General features: G+C 40.8%; 1 protein-coding gene across 5 annotated transcripts in view; it reads right to left on the reverse strand.

Annotated features, from left to right (window-relative positions):
- The window catches only part of amacr (alpha-methylacyl-CoA racemase), a 77,859-nt gene that overhangs the window by 16,530 nt on the left and 38,989 nt on the right, over window positions 1–22,340 (reverse strand). For all 5 annotated transcript variants that reach the window (XM_061876591.1, XM_061876590.1, XM_061876587.1 and 2 more), the window contains exons 4-5: window positions 9,830–9,990; window positions 46–232 (exon numbers count right to left, since the gene is read on the reverse strand). In XM_061876591.1, the coding sequence (XP_061732575.1) occupies window positions 46–232; window positions 9,830–9,990 (348 nt within the window). The remainder of the gene's footprint in view (window positions 1–45; window positions 233–9,829; window positions 9,991–22,340) is intronic.

The following is a 22,340-nucleotide window of genomic DNA, read 5'->3' on the forward strand; positions in this document are numbered from 1 at the left end:
GTAATGAGACAATAAAAAGTCAAATAAAAAAAGGTGTCCACAAACCCTGAAGCAGCTGTTGGTAGAACTGTGGCTCGATGGCGCCCACGGCCATGTACTTGGCGTCAGATGTGAGGTAGGTGTCGTAGAAGGGTGCGCCGCTATCCAACATATTCTCTCCTCGTGGACGGTCCCACATACCGATGCTGTGGGATTTCCAAACAAAGGAGCCCACGTACGCCGCTCCTTCCACCTGTAAACAAAGCTCGTTAGCGGGGCGATGCAATTACTAAAAGGATGGGCGTTTAACTCCATTTCCTGGAACGGCCATAGAAATGAAAATTGAACGACAGAATTTTTCTCTCATTGTTTTCCACTACTGTTATTAAAAACAAGACTGTCAAGATAAGATGGCAGCTATTGTGGAAGCATGGCAAGGACGTAGCTCAACTTCAAGTAACTGACCTGTTACTTCTTTAGACAGGAAACTGGTGGCGCCTGAACCAACAGCCCCTCTGCTGTTTGCAGCCAGGTATAGCACCACTTTGTTAATTATTTAATACTCAAATCAGTTATACACGTGCGTACAGACAGTCGTGGTCAAAAGTTTACATTCACTTGTAAAGAACATAATGTCATGGCTGTCTTGAGTTTCCAATCATTTCAACAAATCTTCTACAACTTTTGTGATAGAGTGATTGGAGCACATACTTCTCCCGTCCAAAGGCAAAACCTAGTAACTCACTTCTAGCTGATTTTGCGAAAACAAAGGAAAACCAATCTATCTTGATACTGTCTTACAAAGATCTACAAAGTCATCAAACGTATAGATGTTTTCTTGAGCTTTCATTTTCTTGCCGATTGAGCCATGGATTGTATCTGCTCTCATGAACGTGTGCCCTTTCTCCAGATATTTTATCACAATCTCGGGTGGGCCTCATTCTGCGTTTGCAAAATTGGGCAAGCTTTTTTTTTTGACCTCCACAGTTATCTGCCCAAAAGAGTATGCAAGGGGAAGAATCAAGAACAACACATTTAATGAAGGTGCTTGCAACGTCCTGGGCCAATCTTCCAAATATCCCCTCGTGCCATAATATCACATAATCAGGTTGACCGTCGGTCCCCATTTGTGCAAATGTCTCATTAAAGACAATAAGGTGACTGACAAAGAAGCTCCGATTGGTCCCTTGAGATACTAGGTGTTTCTATTGTATCTACGCGGTTATGTGGTAGTTGCTAGGTCCTGCCATGCGCGTAACAGCTTACTTACGGATCAAATTACAATATCGCATACACGATATGGACGGGAGACTTGTTGGTCACAAAAACATTCATGAAATTTGCTTCTTTTCTGAATTTATTATGAGTCTACTAAAAATGTGAGCAAATCTGCTGGGTCAAAAGTATACATACAGCATTGTTGTTACATGTTCCTTGGCAAGTTTCACTGCAATAAGGCACTTTTGGTAGCCATCCACAAGCTTCTGGCAAGCTTCGGGTTTAATTTTTGACCACTCCTCTTGACAAATTTGGTACAGTTCAGCTAAATTTGTTGGTTTTCTGACATGGACTTTTTTCTTCAGCAGTCCACACGTTTAACTCAAGACTTTGGGGAAACCATTCCAAAACCTTAGTTCTAGCCTGATTTAGCCATTCCTTTACCACTTTTGACATGTGCTTGGGGTCATTGTCCTGTAGGAACACCCAACTGCGCCCAAGACCCAACCTCCGGGCTGATGATTTTAGGTTGTCCTGAATAATTTGGAGGTAATCCTCCTTTTTCATTGTCCCATTTACTCTCTGTAAAGCACCAGTTCCATTGGCAGCAAAACAGGCCCAGAGCATAATACTACCACCACCATGCTTGACGGTAGGATGGTGTTCCTGGGATTAAAGTTCTCACCTTTTCTACTCCAAACATATTGCTGGGTATTGTGGCCAAACTGCTCAATTTTTGTTTCATCTGACCACAGAACGTTCCTCCAGAAGGTCTTATCTTTGTCCATGTGATGTCAAATGAAACAAAAATTGAGCTGTTTGGCCACGATACCCAGCGATATGTTTGGTATGTGCTACAATCACTATATCACAAACAAATAAGAGTTGTAGAAATTATTGGAAACTCAAGACAGCCATGACATTATGTTCTTTACAAGTGTATGTAAACTTTTGACCACGACTGTAGACTTGCGGCAGGCCACGTATTGGATTTTTTTGTGTGATACAGGTAAAACTTCAACCCCCAGGTGATGTACTATATGCAAATCATGTTACACAAAACACTGACTATGGTATGTGTTTTAAAATTAGAGTCTGCCATTTAAGCAACAGGCTTGTGAAGCTAAACAGCACAGGCAGACACACACACAGTGCAGAGAACAGCAGGCTGGCCTGGTAGTAGGGGTGTAACGGTACACAAACATTTCGGTTCGGTACATACCTCGGTTTAGAGGTCACGGTTCGGTTCATTTTCGGTACAGTAAGAAATCAACAAAATATAAATTTTTTGGTTATTTATTTACCAAATGTGTAAACAATGGCTTTATCCTTTTAACATTGGGTACACTATAATAATTCTGCCCACGTTAATCCACATTAAACTGCCTCAAGTTGTTGCTTTGATTAAATAAAATGAAAAAACCTTTCTTCTACATATAAAAAGTTTAACATTAAACAGTTTCCATTGAAACTGTTTGTCAACTCATCATGCTTAATTTATTACAGCATTTGGGAAGCCTGTAGTTGACTTTTATTATGTAAATGTTGTATTTTTATCAACATGTGATAGCAGGGACCCTGCTATTCAAAACTAGGCTGCTACATTACTAATGATTCATGAAACTATAGCTGAAAAATAGTACAATTGCAATAGGAGAGACTATTCATCCCTAAACACAATGGAGTTCAATGAAATAACAGACAGACAGGGCTTTGCTGCCCCTAAAATACGCACGCACACACACACACACACGCACACACGCACACGCTAACACGCACACACAGAAAAATGAGCTAACGTTACGCTAAAAGCTAATTAGCCTTCATCTCAAGCCTATACTGTGAGCGAACTAAGCTGCAGTTTAAGTTTCTAGAAGGTCAACGGGCTCATAGTGATGTTAGTAATAGTTGTGACTGGTAAGTGTTTAGTATAATTTGGGTAGAGTCCGCTCCTCCCCTGCTAAACGAATATCTGCTCGACGCTAAAGCATTGACAACATCGCTCTGAAGTCTGAATACGCACTGCTGATTGGCTGTTACATCGCTCTGAATACGCACTGCTGATTGGCTTTGTATGTAACCAATCAGATGGTTGTGTGGGCAGGACAATGAGGCAGAGACAGAGGCAGAAAGCAGAGCAGCTTGTGAAGACTTCTGCTTCCGAACTTGTTCGGTACACCCACGTGCCGAACCGAAACCCCCGTACCGAAACGGTTCGATACAAATACACGTACCGTTACACGCCTACCTGGTAGTACAAAGTTAGCGGTCAATACTCGTTGCAAAAGAATTTGGCGAGTATGTGCCTGTATGTAGAAGTGCATTTTCTGTTTTAGATTAGTTTTGTTCAGTGGTGTGCCGTCAGGGCCAGCAAGAAATCATGATTATAATTAAAGATAGAAGTAATTTTTAATTTACTTTCCCTAAATATCTAAAAGTAGTCATAATCTCTTCACGTCTTATTATGCTCCTTAGACACTGTTGTTTTTAGTTTATAGAGTTTTTTTATCCAGCTAGCTTATGTTGCCATGCTGTCCGAAATCTGCCCGAGGCCTTCAGAATCAACAATGCGGGCGTCCGTGCACTGTAAGTGAACAGACACAAACATTTTACAGACAGTTGTGATAGCCAGTCAGATCGCGAGTTGTTGTCAGTAAGGCCTTCTAGCTGGCCCAAGGCAAGTATATATTCTGACATAAGGTAACATAAGAACTCCATTACCCAGCATGCCACAGTAGTGAAGAGCATGCGCAGTAGCCCCGTTTACGTTGAAAGTTGCCACGTTTTTGATGAGCACACTGTGGAGTAAAATTTAAGAACTCAGCCAACACGCCTCGTCTGCATCTTTTATGATTAGACAAGACAACATATATATTTGCAAGGAGTATATCCATAAATATCCATTTTCAAGAAGGATATTTAAAGAGAAACTACATCTTGTGAGACGATGTCAGCCAACCCCGGAAGCTCGAATGGGTGCAACAAATCGTGTTCAAATATTTTATTTCTTTTTTTTTCACATGTATTGTTTTTTGCAATTTTAATTCTGACAGTACCACAAAAGATATGCTTTAATTGCTAACGCGGCTTTATTGATCTTTAAATGCGCCAGAAAATAACCGATTTTGTAAACTGTTGATAGTGATTCAATGCCCAGTAGTGCGTACATGTGTTTGTGTATAGTATTTCTCCAGCAATGGTCCTGTGGTGACATCAATGATGGTATTTTGAGGGATAATCATTGGACACAGGATATCACTGAAGGCCTGGGTGGGAAACACACGGCCCGCCACTGGTTTTGATAATTTGTTAAATGTTTGCAAAAATTAAACATTTTAATTTTGGTGGGAATTTTGCCTATTGTTCACAATCATGAAGATACCGGAACACATTTGTATTTTTTTCTTCTTTTTAGGATATTAAATATTAAAAAAGCCGCTTCGTAGATGCGGCTAATACGAGTCACAGTCCAGAGACTTTTAAAAGAACTTCAAAACCCTTCATCAACGTTTTATATACACATTGCTATTATATATGTAATGTAGTAACAGACATATTTATAACAATAGGTAACATACTCAATATTTACCGTATTTTTATCATTTTAATCATTTCCGAGATTTATTTCTTCGGTGCATTAGTTTTCGTTTCCATAGCAGCGCACTTTTTGTGTGTGTTATAATCAAGGCAGAATCGGTAACAAACAACAATGACAACTATTTTTGGACAAATGAGGATTCACAACCTTATCTTTTTGAGGCTGAATATACTGAGGATGAACTATTGCTTATAGAAGAGAGCACAAAAGAAGAGTGAAAGCTACAAAATGCGGAAATTGAAGCCAAGATATTTCGACATAAAAAAATGGAGTACTACCCAAATAAACCTTGAAAAAAGTCCTCGGCCATCTGGACCAAAAGCACAACTGTGAGTCACACTTTAATATTGATCGTGGGACATGCAGCACATCACCATACAACTGCAGTGCATATACTGTCTGACTAGCTTTGTAATAACAAAACATGAAATGTGGGATACAACGTTAAACATACTGTAATATGATTGTTCATGTTTTTCAGTCAGTACAGATTGGTGTCTTATCGCATTGTGTTGTGCATTACAAACTCAAGCGAGTTTTATGTTGACGTAGAAGCTAGCTTGTCTCTTTCTGTAGCTAGCTTTTACAGCTAATACCAAAACATGCCGTATCTTAATACGCTAGTAAAATAGTTCTTCAGTGTTCGCTCAATAACAATGTCGCTAGAGCATTATTATTATACAGGTTACGGAACGTAAATTAAGTATTGTTGATGTTTTTGAATGTCTTTTCAAAAAGGTATTTAGCAGTAGAATTGATTGCTTCTATTAGCTGCATTGCTAGCCACCAAGATTGAGCATATTTTTATGTTAGAATGCGCAAAAAAAAATAATTTTGTTTTCTTGTTTCTCATAAGGATTGTAAACGATTGGCAAAAAAAACATGCCGATTGGGTAAAATAAGAATAAGGTTAAAAAAAAAGACGAGTGGGGGTGAAACAAGCTGATGCTTTAAAAGCTTTTCTGGAAAAAATAAAATGACATTTATGAAACTTCCATCTTGGCGCTTATCAAAACTGATGGCCAGAAGCACGACCTGTCAGTGGCGAAAAGTGCAACAATTACACGGTGCCAGAGTCGCGCAGAATATAGGTCGCAAAAATTGACGAAGGCAAGTCACGACTTTGTTGACTGGCAACTGAAACTAAAGGAGTTGTCTCTAATTGATTTTGTTCAATTCATATTTGACTGTATTGTATATCCATGTGTCAATGTAACATATAATGCTAATCTTTTTTAGGGATGCTCGTCCACCTTCCACAATCATCCATTACTGGATTACCTCTTCTGCACTACCGCTTGTCCCTTTTGAGGTCGCGGGGGGTGCTGTAGCCCATCTCAGCTGCAATCGGGCAGAAGGCGGGGTACACCCTGGACAAGTCGCCACCTCATCACAGATCATACTTGCCAACCCTCCCGGATTTTCCGGGAGACTCCCGAAATTCAGCACCTCTCCCGAAAACCTCCCGGGACAAAATGTTCTCCCGAAAATCTCCCGAAATTCAGGCGGAGCTGGAGGCCACGCCCCCTCCAGCTCCATGCGGACCTGAGTGACGTGTATAAAGAGCGTGTCTGCCCAATGGTGTTATAACCGTAGAATGATCGAGGGAGAGTTCTTGGTTTTTTATGTGGGTTTATTGTGAGGCAGTTTCATTAACGTCCTCCCAGCGCGGTAAAACAACACACAACAACAGCAGTCCGTTTTTGTCTACCGTAAAGCAGTATATATATAATTCACTGAAAGTCAAGTATTTCATATATATATATATACATATGAGATGCGCGGTTTGCGGTCTCATCCGCGGAGTCCGCGGATAAACCGCGGGTCGGGCGGTTGACATCACGAAAAAATTGATTTAAATTAGATTCAGGCGGGTGGCGGTTGAACCATCCGGAATTATTTGATATACATGGTTCTGGTATCGGTATCCTATGCCATTCAAAGAGCCATTTAAGACCCTTGTCATAAAGCGAAGAAGACAATAGGAGACACTATTATTCTCTCAAATGACTGACGGCAGTCACCCAGATAATAAGTATTAGGGCGTGCTATGAAGCCATTGGCTTTGTCGCCTACTACAACATGTACTATCTGCTTGTCAGTCCAGCATCACATTGTGTGTGGCTTCCGCGGCAACACGCACAGGACTGCAGGGCATACTGGGTGACACAGAGTACACTAATGGCTGTGATATAAACAATTTTAACACTCTTAGTAATATGCGCCACGCTGTGAAGCCACACCAATTAAGAACGACAAACACATTTCGGGAGAACATCCTCACAGTAACACAACATAAACGCAACACAACAAATACCCAGAATCCTTTGTATTCATGACACCCCTGACTATTTTATACACCCTGCTAGCAGCAACCCCCCCCGTGCGTCGGTAAGGTGGGCGGGGTGTAAGGGGCGCGGGGGTGTAACATATATTCAGGATTTTTCACGGATACAAAGGATTCTGGGTATTTGTTGTGTTGTGTTACTGTGAGGATGTTCTCCCGAAATGTGTTTGTCAATCTTGTATCGTGTGGCTTCACAGCGTGGCGCATATTAGTAAGTGTTAAAGTTGTTTATATCACAACCATCAATGTACTCTGTATCACCCAGTATGCCTTTCAATCTTGTACGTGTAATTGCGGAAGCTGCACACAACATGTTGCCGGACCAACAATCGGTTCGTACATGTTGTTGAAGGTGTCTAAGGTAATGGCTTCACAGCACGCCCATAATCTTGTCATCAGGATGAACGCTACTGGATAGTCGCGAGAACGTTAACGCCTCCAATTGTCATCATTATTCTGTGAAACAGGTTTAAATAGCTCTGTGAGTTGTAAAGGCGGCCGACCTCTGATGTATTTCAGCGGGCAGGTACGGTCCTGATAAAATGTTGGTTCGGGTGAACGACGGGTGGATGACGACTTTGGTGATGCGGATGATATAATTGCTTATCTGTGCATCTCTAATATATATATATATATATATATATATATATACACACACATTTGAAATACTTGACTTGGTGAATCTAGCGGTAAATATACTCCTCCCCTCTTGACCCCGCCCCCAACCACGACCCCACCCCCCACCTCCAGAAATCGGAGGTCTCAAGGTTGGCAAGTATGTCACAGATAGACACACAACATTCACACACTAGGGCCAATTCAGTGTTGCCAATCAACCTATTCTCAGGTGCATGTTTTTGGAGGTGGGAGGAAACCGGAGTACCCGGGGGAACCCATGCAGTCACGGGGAGAACATGCAAACTCCACACAGAAAGACCAGGACCTTCGTATTGTGAGAAACATGCACTCACCCTTATTCCACTGTGCTCCCCACGGTGCGTTCAATGAATCATAATAAACACAAAACCTGCAATATAGTGGATTTTCTTACAGTGTGTCTATTTTTTAGTATTTTTTTTAATTACTTGGTCAAAAGAGTTTAGTGTGTGTGTATAAGTGCATTCAACAATACCGCGGTCACGGCAACCGTGATATTAAATGTTCATATTGTTACATCCCCAATACAGTGTTTCGATCACATGACATCACAATGGTTCAACACAGGGGTAGGGAACCTGTGGCTCTTTTGATGATTGCATCTGGCTCTCAGATAAATCTTAGTTGAAATTGGTATTGAAGATGTTAAAAATAACGTCCACAATATAAAACATTCTCATGCATTTCAATCCATCTATCCGTTTTCTACCGCACCTGTTGAAGAAGTCGTATTAATGGTAAGAAGTATTTTATTTAATATTGGTTTGCTTCGGAATAACAATGTTATTGAAAAGAACAAGAAACTTATTATACTCTAAAAATGTTGGTCCTACTTAAAAATGCACGAATTTAGTTGTATTCAGTGTTAAAAAAAAATATTATATGGCTCTCACAGAAATCAATTTTTAAATATTTGGTTTTCATGGTTCTCTAGGCCAAAAAGGTTCCCGACCCCTGGTTCAACACAAACGTTTTCAATTATATGTTTGGGGTTGGAAAAAGCTAATATAAATTTGTCGCATTTGGTATAAAAATATTAGGGCTTTCAAAAATAATGTGTTAACTCATGTGATTAATCACCAAAAATGATCACATAAATCATGTATATACACAGATTTATCACGCAATTTATTTTGACCCAGCATGCTACTTGACCTTAACCGCTGATTGCTACCTGAAAAGTGCCGCCGGTTGTTATACAGTCAGTGACCAGCTCAATGCATCAGTCAGAGCTAAAATTAGATAGTAGTCTCAGACAGCTGTGCTTGCGAAAAAATTTCACTTTAAAATAAACCCCAATGGGACTTTAGACAAAAGCGTTACCAAGTTTTGAGCAAATAAATGACGTGCATACAATTAAAACATAAAATATGTCCCTGTCTAACATTCTGACAGTAAAATTGCATTTGTGTCCAAAATATTTTTTTATTTTAATTATGCAAACTAGTAACAACTTGATGATTAATCATAATTCAAAATTGGGATTAACCTGATGATAAAAATACCATTTGACAACACTAAAAATATAAACGTTGTAAACAGTCCTTAGTTTCACATGAGAATCAGAATATTAACTTCAGGGAAAATAAATGGTATGTGAAGATAATTGAATTGTATTTCAATTGTAGTCAAAAAAAACTGTAGATTTGAAGTGGCTAACTGCTACCAGGCAAGATAAAGCGTTTTCAGTCAGCATACTGCCGGTTTGGAAATGTCTTCAGAAAAGCTGCACTATTCCTATATGGGCATGGCAATGAGATAGATCATGTTTATGCATCACAGATTTTTTTTCAATTCCATTTAAGGAAATAAGAAACGTATATAATGCAATACATTAATGCAAGAGGGCTGCTGTAACTCAAAGTGCACATCAAATTTTCTTCCCGCCACCCAGGTTTATTATTTTACACCAGTGACTACTCCCACTTCAATGCTTTGGGTTACATTGAAGAAATAGCAAGCATGTACTCGAGTATACTGATTTGTGAGTGGAATACAAAACTGTGACACACCACAGCATGCTTACTGACCATGCTAGCGTCAATGATCTGTCCTTTCCCCGACTTTGTCCGCTCCAGCAGCGCCAGGACGATACCAAGGGCACAGGTGAGCCCGCCGCCCGCAAAGTCTGCTAAGAGATTCAGTGGCGCGTACGGCTTCTCTCCACTACGACCCAAACGGGATAAAAGCCCTGTGGTGTTAAAAAACACATTCAATGTGTTACAATAAAAGATATTGATAAATAAAGCTCATATTATAGCCAGGGAGTATATTTACCTATTTGGGATACTTCTATGAATTGAAACACATTTTTTTAACATGAATAATAATTTAGAGTGCATGACAAAATGGAAAGGAAAACTTAATCACATTACACGTAACAACAAATGTTGTAATAGCGGTAAGTCCATCATGATTAAAATCATCGATTGATTGAGACTTTTATTAGTGGATTGCACAGTTCAGTACAAACTTTGTACAATTGACAATGGTAACATCCGAATAAGTTTTTCAACTTGTTTAAGTCGGGGTCCACGTTAATCAAATCTTGGTACAAATATATACTATCAGCATAATACAGTCATCACACAAGTTAATCATCAGAGTATGTACAAACCCTGTTTCCATACGAGTTGGGAAATTGTGTTGGATGTAAATATAAACGGAATACAATGATTTGCAAATCATTTTCAACCCATATTCAATTGAATATGCTACAAAGACAACATATTTGAAGTTAAAACTGATTAACATTTTTTTTTTGCGCAAATAATCAATTACTTTAGAATTTGATGCCAGCAACACGTGACAAATAACTTGGGAAAAGTGGTAATAAATACTGTTGTAAAGTTGAGGAATGCTCATCAAACACTTATTTGGTACATCACACAGGTGTGCAGGCTAATTGGGAACAGGTGGGTGCCATGATTGGGTATAAAAGCAGCTTTCATGAAATTCTAAGTAATTCACAAACAAGGATGGGGCGAGGGTCACCAATTTGTAAGCAAATTGTCGAACAGTTTTAGAACAACATTTCTCAACGAGCTATCGCAAGGAATTTAGGGATTTTACCATCTACGGTCCGTAAAATCATTAAAAGGTTCAGAGAATCTGGAGAAATCACTGCACGTAAGCGATGATATTACGGACCTTTGATCCCTCAGGCGGTACTGCACCAAAAACCGACATCAGTGTGTCAAGGATATCACCACATGAGCTCAGGAACACTTCATACAAACCCCGTTTCCATATGAGTTGGGAAATTGTGTTAGATGTAAATATAAACGGAATACAATGATTTGCACATCATTTTCAACCCATAATAAAATGAATGCACTACAACGACAAGATATTCGATGTTCAAACTCATAAACTTTATTTTTTTTTGCAAATAATAATTAACTTTGAATTTCATGGCTGAAACACGTGCCAAAGTAGTTGGGAAAGGACATGTTCACCACTGTGTTACATCACATTTTCTTTTAGAAACACTCAACAAACGTTTGGGAACTGAGGAAACTATTTGTTTGCTGAGCCCGAGCTCATCTAAGATGGACTGATGCAAAGTGGAAAGGTGTTCTGTGGTCTGACGAGACCACATTTCAAATTATATTTGGAAACTGTGGACGTGGTGTCCTCCGGTACAAAGAGGAAAATAACCATTCGGATTGTTATAGGCGCAAAGTTCAAAAGCCGGCATCTGTGATCGTATGTGGGTGTATTAGAGTCCAAGGCATGGGTAACTTACAAATCTGTGAAGGCACCATTAATGCTGATTGGTCCATACAGGTTTTGGAGCAACATATGCTGTCATCCAAGCAACTTTATCATGGAGGCCCCTGCTTATTTCAGCAAAACAATGCCAAGCCATGTGTTACAACAGTGTGGCTTTGTAGTAAAAGAGTGCGGGTACTTTCCTGGCCCGCCTGCAGTCCAGACATGTTTCCCATTGAAAATGTGTGGCGCATTATAAAGCGTAAAATACGACAGCGGAGACCTCGAACTGTTGAACGACTGAAGCCCTACATAAAACAAGAATGGGAAAGAATTCCACTTTCAAAGCTTCAAAAATTAATTTCCTCAGTTCCCAAACGTTTATTGAGTGTTGTTAAAAGACAATGTGATGTAACACAGTGGTGAACATGCCCTTTCCCAACTACTTTGGCACGTGTTGCAGCCATAAAATTCTAAGTTAATTATTATTTGCAAAAAAAATAAAAGTTTATGAGTTTGAACATCAAATATCTTGTCTTTGTAGTGCATTCAATTGAATATGGGTTGAAAAGGATATGCAAATCATTGTATTCTGTTTATAGTTACATCTCACACAATTTCCCAACTCATGGAAACGGGGTTTGTACATTGAATTATTTAAATTATTTACAATCCGGGTGGTGGGATGTGGAGGGGGTTGGGGCCGGGGAGCTAGGTTTTGTTGATATCAGCAATTCGATCAACAATTGCATTATCAGAGAAATCGACATTGAAACAGTGTAGGTTTGATTTGGTAAGATATGTACAGCGAGCAGTGAAAAGAGTGAGTTCAGAAAGCATAACAAGTATATACATTTGATTATTACAATCCGGGGAGGTGGGATGTGGTGGAGGGAGGATGTTAGTCTAGGGTTGTAGTTGCCTGGGGGTGTTCTTTTAGTGCGGTTTTGAAGGAGGATAGAGATGCACTTACTTTTACACCTGTTGGAAGTGCATTCCACATTGATGTGGCATATAAGTAGAATGAGTTAAGACCTTTGTTAGAGCGGAATCTGGGTTTAACATGATTTGTGGAGCTCCCCCTGGTGTTGTGGTTATGGTGGTCATTTACGTTCTGGAAGTAGTTTTACATGTACTTGGGTATCAGGGAGGTGTAGCGGATTTTATAGACTAGGCTCAGTGCAAGTTGTTTAACTCTGTCCCCCACCCTGAACCAGCCGCACTTTGGAGAAGTGGGTAGGATTGAGGTGTGATCTGGGGTGGAGGTCTAGAAATAACCGGACTAGTTTGTTCTGGGATGTTTGGAGTCTAGATTTGAGGGCTTTGGGGGCACTGGGGTACCAGGAGGTACATGCGTAATCGAAAAAGGGTTGAATGAGAGTTCCCGCTAGAATCTTCATGGTGCTTTTGTTGACCAGAGAGGAGATTCTGTAGAGAAATCTTGTTCGTTGGTTGACCTTTTTCATTACCTTGGTTGCCATTTTATCACAAGAAAGATTAGCCTCTGGAATGGAACCTAGGTAGGTGACCTCATCTTTCCTGGTGATAACAATGTCACCCACTTTTATAGTGAAGTCACTGACTTTCTTAAGGTTGATTTGAGACCCAAATAGGATGGATTCCGTTTTACCGAAGTTTATTGTAAACAACAGTACGCCATTACTTTTACACCAACAGCTGAGTAACATTTTAAAGCACAGTCAGAGGTAGATAAAGCTGCTGGATGCTGACCACACGTTATTGCCACTTTGTGGAATAAAACAAACTGTACCAGGTGGTTGCCTACTACAACAGCTATTATGGCTGCTGTTTTGTGACACAGCGTAACCGAGAGGCACTGGCAATTGATTGCTTTTTTAGACCACACATCCGGTGAATATAAAAGAGTGTTTTTTTCCCGATAACAGCAGTACATGGGACTGGGCCGATACAACAATTTCAATATATATCGCGATAGACATGTAATCAATATTTAAAAATTGGGTTTAAAAAGAACCTAGATGAAAAGTTTACATGGAAAGCTCATATATTGCATGTGAAATATAAAGTATCTAAAAGCTTATTTATTTTGAACAAGGTTAAATACAGTTTCCCGTATAACACAATGAAAATGTTATTTTGCTCAATTATTCTACATTATTTCAATTATTGTGCAGAAATATGGGGAAATACATATCACAGCAACATAATGCCTTTATTTCTTTTACAGAGAACAGCAATTTGTATTATTTTTTAAAGTGGAATATAGAGACCAGAAAAACCCACTCTTCATTAGGGCAGGCTTATTAAAACTAAAAGACATTGTAGAATTGCATACTCTATTAGTGATGGTCAAAGCTAGAAATAAAATTCTTCCGAAGGTCTCACAAAAGTTATTTGCGTTCACGTCTTAAGAGGAGAATCACAGATGGCCGTATGACCTTAAACATCCAAGAGTGCAAACAAATTTGAAACAAAGGTGCTTGTCTGTTGTTGGTGTGAAAGCATGGAATTCTCTAAAGAAAGACTTAAAAAGTTGCAAGAATATTTTTAAATTCAATAAGATTTACAAAAACAGACAACTGGAATTATATCAAATTGCTTGTGATTGGACGTGTCATTGTGAAAATGCTTAAACAAAAATTAAAAAGTATGTTGGAGTTCAGGTGTTGGTGGAGGTAACAGTGTAAAGTCTAAAGCAATGGTTTTTAACCTTGTTGGAGGTACCAAACCCCACCAGTTTCATACGCGCATTCACCGAACCCTTCTTTAGTGAAAAATAAAATGTGTTTTTTTTCCACATTCAAGACAAAGTTAAAGGTTTTTGGTAACACTTTACTCCTCTCTGAGCTGCCGCCTTATCGTGGTAGAGGAGTTTGCGTGTCCCAATGATCCTAGGAGCTATGTTGTCCGGGGGCTTTCATGCCGCCTGGTAGGGTCTCCCAAGGCAAACAGGGTCTAGGTGAGGGATCAGACAAAGAGCAGCTCGAAGACCTTTATGAAGAAGAAAAAGCATGGAGCCAGATTTCCCTCGCCCGGACGCGGGTCACCGGGGCCCCCCTCTGGAGCCAGGCCCGGAAGTGGAGCACGATGGCGAGCGGCTGATGGCCGGGCCTTATCCCATGGGGCCCGGCCGGGCACAGCCCGGAGAGGCAACGTGGGTCACCCCTCCAATGGGCTCACCACCCATAGCAGGGGCCATAGAGGTCGGGTGCATTGTGAGCTGGGCGGCAGCCGAAGGCAGGGCACTTGGCGGTCCGATCCTCGGCTACAGAAGCTAGCTCTTGGGACGTGGAACGTCACCTCACTGGGGGGGAAAGAGCCTGAGCTAGTGCGCGAAGTCGAGAAGTTCTGGCTGGATATAGTCAGACTCACTTCGACGCACAGCAAGGGCTCTGGAACCACTTCTCTCGAGAGGGACTGGACCCTCTTCCACTCTGGCGTTGCCGGCAGTGAGAGGCGACGGGTTGGGGTGGCAATTCTTGTTGACCCCCGGCTCAAAGCCTGCACGTTGGAGTTTAACCCGGTGGACGAAAGGGTAGCCTCCCTCCGCCTTCGGGTGGGGGGACGGGTCCTGACTGTTGTTTGTGCTTACGCACCAAACAGCAGTTCAGAGTACCCACCCTTTTTGGGAAAGTGCTCCCCCGGGTGATTCCCTTGTCCTACTGGGAGACTTCAACGCTCATGTTGGCAACGACAGTGAAACCTAGAGAGGCGTGATTGGGAAGAATGGCCACCCGGATCTGAACCCGAGTGGTGTTTTGTTATTGGACTTTTGTGCTCATCACAGTTTGTCCATAACAAACACCATGTTCAAACATAAGGGTGTCCATATGTGCACTTGGCACCAGGACACCCTAGGCCGCAGTTCCATGATCAACTTTGTAGTTGTGTCATCGGATTTGCGGCCTTATGTTTTGGACACTCTGGTGAAGAGAGGGGCGGAGCTTTCTACCGATCACCACCTGGTGGTGAGTTGGCTGCGATGGTGGGGGAGGATGCCGGACAGACCTGGGAGGCCCAAACCATTGTGAGGGTCTGCTGGGAACGTCTGGCAGAGTCTCCTGTCAAAGAAAGTTTCAATTCCCACCTCCGGAAAAACTTTGAACATGTCACGAGGGAGGTGCTGGACATTGAGTCTGAGTGGATCATGTTCCGCACCTCTATTGTCGATGGGGCTGATCGGAGCTGTGGACGCAAGGTAGTTGGTGCATGTCGGGGCGGCAATCCTAAAATCCCTTGGTGGACACCAGCGGTGAGGGATGCCGTCAAGCTGAAGAAGGAGTCCTATCGGGTCCTTTTGGCTCATAGGACTCCGGAGGCAGTGGACAGGTACCGACAGGCCAAGCGGTGTGCAGCTTCAGCGGTCGCAGAGGCAAAAACTCGGACATGGAAGGAGTTCGGGGAAGCCATGGAAAACAACTTCCGGACGGCTTCGAAGCGATTCTGGACCACCGTCCGCCGCCTCAGGAAGGGGAAGCAGTGCACTATCAACACCATGTATGGTGCGGATGGTGTGCTGCAGACCTCAACTGCGGATGTTGTGGATAAGTGGAAGGAATACTTCGAAGACCTCCTCAATCCCACCAAGACGTCTTCCTATGAGGAAGCAGTGCCTGGGGAATCTGTGGTGGACTCTCCTATTTCTGGGGCTGAGGTCGCTGAGGTAGTTAAAAAGCTCCTCGGTGGCAAGGCCCCGGGGGTGGATGAGGTCCGCCCGGAGTTCCTTAAGGCTCTGGATGCTGTGGGGCTGTCTTGGTTGACAAGACTCTGCAGCATCGCGTGGACATCGGGGGAGGTACCTCTGGATTGGCAGACCGGGGTGTTGGTTCCTCTCTTTAAGAAGGGGGACCGAAGGGGGATCACACTCCTCAGCCTTCCCGGTAAGGTTTATTCAGGTGTACTGGAGAGGAGGCTACGCCGGATAGTCGAACCTCGGATTCAGGAGGAACAGTGTGGTTTTCGTCCTGGTCGTGGAACTGTGGACCAGTTCTATACTCTCGGCAGGGTTCTTGAGGGTGCATGGGAGTTTGCCCAACCAGTCTTTGTGGACTTGGAGAAGGCATTCGACCGTGTCCCTCGGGAAGTCCTGTGGGGAGTGCTCAGAAAGTATGGGGTATCGGACTGTCTTATTGTGGCGGTCCGCTCCCTGTACGATCAGTGCCAGAGCTTGGTCCGCATTGCCGGCAGTAAGTCGGACACTTTTCTAGTGAGGGTTGGACTCCGCCAAGGCTGTCCTTTGTCACCGATTCTGTTCATAACTTTTATGGACAGAATTTCTAGGCGCAGTCAAGGCTTTGAGGGGTTCCGGTTTGGTGACCGCAGGATTAGGTCTCTGCTTTTTGCAGATGATGTGGTCCTGATGGCTTCATCTGACCGGGATCTTCAGCTCTCACTGGATCGGTTCGCAGCAGAGTGTGAAGCGACCGGAATGAGAATCAGCACCTCCAAGTGCGAGTCCAAGGTTCTCGCCCGGAAAAGGGTGGAGTACCATCTCCGGGTTGGGGAGGAGACCCTGCCCCAAGTGGAAGAGTTGAAGTACCTAGGAGTCTTGTTCACCAGTGAGGGAAGAGTGGATCGTGAGATCGACAGGCGGATCGGTGCAGCATCTTCAGTAATGCAGACGTTGTACCGATCCGTTGTGGTGAAGAAGGAGCTGAGCCGGAAGGCAAAGCTCTCAATTTACCGGTCGATCTACGTTCCCATCCTCACCTATGGTCACGAGATTTGGGTTCTGACCGAAAGGATAAGATCACGGGTACAAACGGCCGAAATGAGTTTCCTCCGCCGTGTGGCGGGGCTCTCCCTTAGAGATAGGGTGAGAAGCTCTGCCATCCGGGAGGAACTCAATGTAAAGCCGCTGCTCCTCCACATCGAGAGTAGCCAGATGAGGTGGTTTGGGCATCTGGTCAGGATGCCACCCGAACGCCTCCCTAGGGAGGTGTTTAGGGCACGTCCAACCGGTAGGAGGCCACGGGGAGGACCCAGGACACGTTGGGAAGACTATGTCTCCCAGCTGGCCTGGGAACGCCTCGGGATCCCCCGGGAAGAGCTAGACGAAGTGGCTGAGGAGAGGGAAGTCTGGGTTTCCCTGCTTAGGCTGTTGCCCCCGCGACCCGACTTCGGATAAGCGGAAGATGGATGGATGCAGATGGTATTTTTTTTATATATCTTTATTGTAATATTTTCAGAATGTTAGTTCTATTTTCGGCCAAAGTAAGACAAAGAAAAAAATCTGAAGTTGTGTTAATTTTTTTAGTTTTAATGCTATGATTTTAATAGTTCGGCCCGCGTGTGCTTCAGATTTTCCTCCATGCGGCCCCTGATGGGTAACACTTTAGTATGGGGAACATATTCTAAATAACACAGACTTAATTCAGAGTTATTTGGACACTAGGGGAACATATTCTAAGTAATAAAAACTTAACTTAGAGTTATTTGGTTAGGGTTAGGGTCAGGGTTAGAGTCATAATAAGGCCATGCCGAATAAGGCATCAATAATTCCTTAATAATGACTAGCTAAGCGCCAATATGTTACAAATTTGCATGTTAATAAGCAACTGATTAATGGTGAATATGTTCCCCATACTAAAGTGTTACCATGTTGTTTTTTACTGGTGCACAAAATGAACCGTCCATGAACATCACCTTGTTCAAACAAGAAAACCAACACAGTGCAGAAACTCACAACAAATTACACACCTGCAAATCAGCCAGCTGTTGCCGTATCCGTAATATGCCGATAGGGAGAAGTTTGTATTTACACGATGAGTCGGGTGTGTTTCAACCTTCGCCGAACCCCTGAGGGCGACTCACCGAACTCCTAGGGTTCGATCGAACCCAGGTTAAGAACCACTGGTCTAAAACTAAATAAAGATCCAAATTATTTGTTTTTAAAAAAAGGGACGGATAAGTATAATAATATTATTATTTCATCTGCTCTTTTCTGATCATGGAAATGTATAAGAAACAAAAACAATGAAAGTGTGAACTGCACATGGCTTGAATATAGGATCTTTTTTTTTTGTTTGGAAGAAACCGGAAAGACTGTAGCATGGGTGGTTGCATGAACAAAGGCACTCTTGATTTAGTAACGTAGCAAAACAGGGAGTCATCAGTGAGCAATTGGAGGTACACGCCTAACAGCCAATCACGTAACAGTATCAACTATCAAGTTTTCTTGTCTCATCTTGCTATCTTGCTGTTGGTGAAGAGAAACAGAAAATATGTGCTTACATACATACATACATACATTTTCTACCGCTTATTCCCTTTCGGGGTCGCTGGCGCCTATCTCAGCTACAATCGGGCGGAAGGCGGGGTACACCCTGGACAAGTCGCCACCTCATTGCAGGGCCAACACAGATAGACAGACAATTTGTCTGGCAGTTTTTTGGATATTTTCAAACGGATCGTAGTCTGTTGCGGCACTCATCTTTTCTTTTCAACGCCTTGTCCATTCTGTATTCGGATGTACAGAAACAAAAGGTAGGAACTAAAGTGCTGGATGTATAAATACATCCATCCATCCATTTTCTACCGCTTATTCCCTTATGGGGTGGCGGGGGGGCGCTGGCGCCTATCTCAGCTACAATCGGGCGGAAGGTGGGGTACACCCTGGACAAGTCGCCACCTCATCGCAGGGCCAACACAGATAGACGGACAACATTCACACTCACATTCACACACTAGGACCAATTTAGTGTTGCCAATCAACCTATTTAAGTAATAATTAATGCATCACATAAATTCATTTCCATAACTAGATAGGAATAACAGACCACAAATTAAATGTTACACAGACCATGTAACTTCCTGGTAGTAACCCTGGAAAAAAATGTTCTTCTCAGGTTTCTGTATGTTTACATGTTCACACTTTGCACTATTTTGTTACACTTTACTAAGCATTTCTTACACATTCCTTATTTTTGTACTTCAATTCCAAAAGGTTAATGTTATGTGTTTATTGTGATTTTAGAAATTTTGTTTACGTTGATTGAGTGATTTACTGGGTTGTTTATTTCTGCCTTTATTTTCGAGGGGATTAAAGTCAGAGGAAGAAGGCTACATTTGAAAAAAAAAGTTAAACATTTAATATATTTTTCTTTTGGTTCATATTTTTCATAACACATAAAAAATATCAATAATTATTGCTATCGACCAATATAAAAAAACTTATATCATGATACAGTTTTCAACCATGCCACCAAATCAAAGCTACATGTAGCCATGTCTAGCATTAAAAGATTTCAGTTTGAGTTTGAGTTTATTTCGAACATGCAAGCATACAACATTATACATCACAATTTCCAGTTTCTCTTTTCAACATGTTCGAAAAGGAGTAGGAAGAAGCAGAGCTTATTTAATCCTCCCCTTTTTCTTTACATAACAGTTGCTAAAACTTTTGTTCACTTCCTGTTCTCAATGTATTCACAATGTATACTCCATAAGTAATAAGTAATCACGATAAAAATAAATAAGCAAATAAATAATTGGTGAAGTAAGTTTTATTCCATACGATGAGATAAGTAAGATTATTTTGAGAATGAATGGGTGAGTAAAATAAGAATGTTTATCATAGTTCTTTTTTGTACTTTGTAAACACTTCCAGTTTGAAGAGTTTCTTGAAGTGGATCATATTAGTACATTGTTTGATTGCTTTGCTTAATCCATTCCATAATTTAATTCCACATACTAATATACTAAAGGTCTTAAGTGTTGTACGTGCATACAAATTTTTTAGATTACATTTTTCTCTAAGATTATATTTCTCTTCTTTTGTTGAGAAGAATTGTTGTATATTCTTGGGTAGCAGGTTATAGTTTGCTTTGGGTATAATCTTAGCTGTTTGCAAATCCACTATGTTGTGGAATTTCAGTATCTTTGATTCAATAAATAAAGGGTTTGTATGTTCTCTATATCCAACATTATGTATTATTCTAACTGATCTTTTTTGTAACACAGTTAGTGAATGAAGTGTACTTTTGTAGTTATTTCCCCATATTTCTGCACAGTAACTCAGATATGGTAACACTAGTGAGCAGTAGAGAATATGAAGTGATTTTTGGTCCAGAACATACTTGACTTTATTCATTATTGACGTATTTCTTGCTACTTTATCTTGTATATTTTTTACATGAGATTTCCAGTTCAATTTATCATCAATCATTATACTTAAAAATTTGGTTTCATTTACTCTTTCAATTTCTATTCCGTCTATTTGTATTTGTGTTTGACTTTCTTTTTTACTGTTACCAAATAGCATTATTTTAGTTTTACTGAGATTCAATGATAGTCTGTTTTTGTCAAACCATTTTTTTAATTTGTTCATTTCTTCTGTTATTATTTGTATTATCCTCTGTGTGTTCTCTCCTGAACAAAACGCTGTTGTATCATCTGCAAATAATACTAACTTTAAATCTCTTGTAACTTTACAAATGTCATTTATATAGAGATTGAATAATTTAGGTCCTAGTATTGATCCCTGAGGTACACCACAGGAAATATTTAGCATTGTGGAAGTGTGTTCGCCTAGCTTCACGTATTATTTCGTGTTCGTTAGATAACTTCTTATCCAATTTAAGACTAACCCTCTGATGCCATATCGTTCGTTTTTTTATTAAAATATTGTGATTAATTGTGTCAAATGCTTTAGTTAGATCCATAAACACTGCTGCCGCTCATTTTTTACTATCTATTGCATTGGTAATTTCTTCTGTGATTTCAATTAAAGCCATTGAAGTTGAAACATTAGCTATGTATCCATATTGGTTCTCTTCGAGTATTCTATATTTATTTATGAAACTCTCTAATCTGTTATTGAACAGTTTTTCAATGATTTTAAAAAATTGTGGAAGTAAAGAAACAGGCCTATAATTTGTAAATAGATGTTTATCTCCAGTCTTATAAATTGGTGCAACTTTAGCTATTTTCATTTTGTTTGGAAATGTACCTGTTTGAAATGATAGGTTACTAATATACATTAATGGTCCTGAGATCTCATCAATCACCTTTTTTATCGTATCCATATCAATTCCGTTACAATCACTTGAAGTCTTTGATTTACATTTTTTCACAATTTTAATTATTTCCTCCTGTGTCACATTACTGAGGAACATGGAGTCGGGATTTCGCTCTATGGTATCATTATAGTCCTCAATTGAAACTGGCTCTCGAATCTTTTCTTCCAATTTTGGGCCAATATTTACAAAGTAGTTATTAAAGCTTTCAACTACTTCCTTTATGTTGTAATTATGTTTATTTCCGTCTAAGAAGTATTGCGGGTAATCCCTCTAAGTGCCATTTTTAATAATGCTATTGAGAATGCCCCATGTTGCTCTCGTAATATTTTTGTTCCTGTCCAATAATTCACTGTAATATTCTTTTCTACATGATCGTAGTATGTTTGTTAACTTTTTTTTATACTTTTTGTACTTAACTTCTGCCTCTGTAGTTCTTTGTACTATAAATTTTATATATAGTGTATTCTTCTTCTTACAAGCATTTTTTTAATCCTTTTGTCATCCATGGTTGATTATTCTCTCTCTGTTTTACTACTGAGTTGTCTCCATGGACAATGTTTGTCATAAAGTATTATGAACTTGTTTAAGAAATGTTCATTTGCTTCATCAACCTCTTTTTCATTGTACACATTGTCCCAATCTTGCTTTTGTAGCTCAATTTTGAAATCAATCATCCTCTTCTCTGTGCACAGTCTTTGAAATGTCCTTTTGTCTTCCATGTTCTTTTTGCAGTTTCCATCATATATTGTAAAAACTGACAGATGATCACTAACGTTGGTTATAAGTAAACCACTTGTAGTGTTATTATCAAAATCATTAGTAAAAA

The sequence above is a fragment of the Nerophis ophidion genome, linkage group LG17 (genome assembly GCF_033978795.1).
Source record: "Nerophis ophidion isolate RoL-2023_Sa linkage group LG17, RoL_Noph_v1.0, whole genome shotgun sequence".
Classification (NCBI taxonomy): domain Eukaryota; kingdom Metazoa; phylum Chordata; class Actinopteri; order Syngnathiformes; family Syngnathidae; genus Nerophis; species Nerophis ophidion.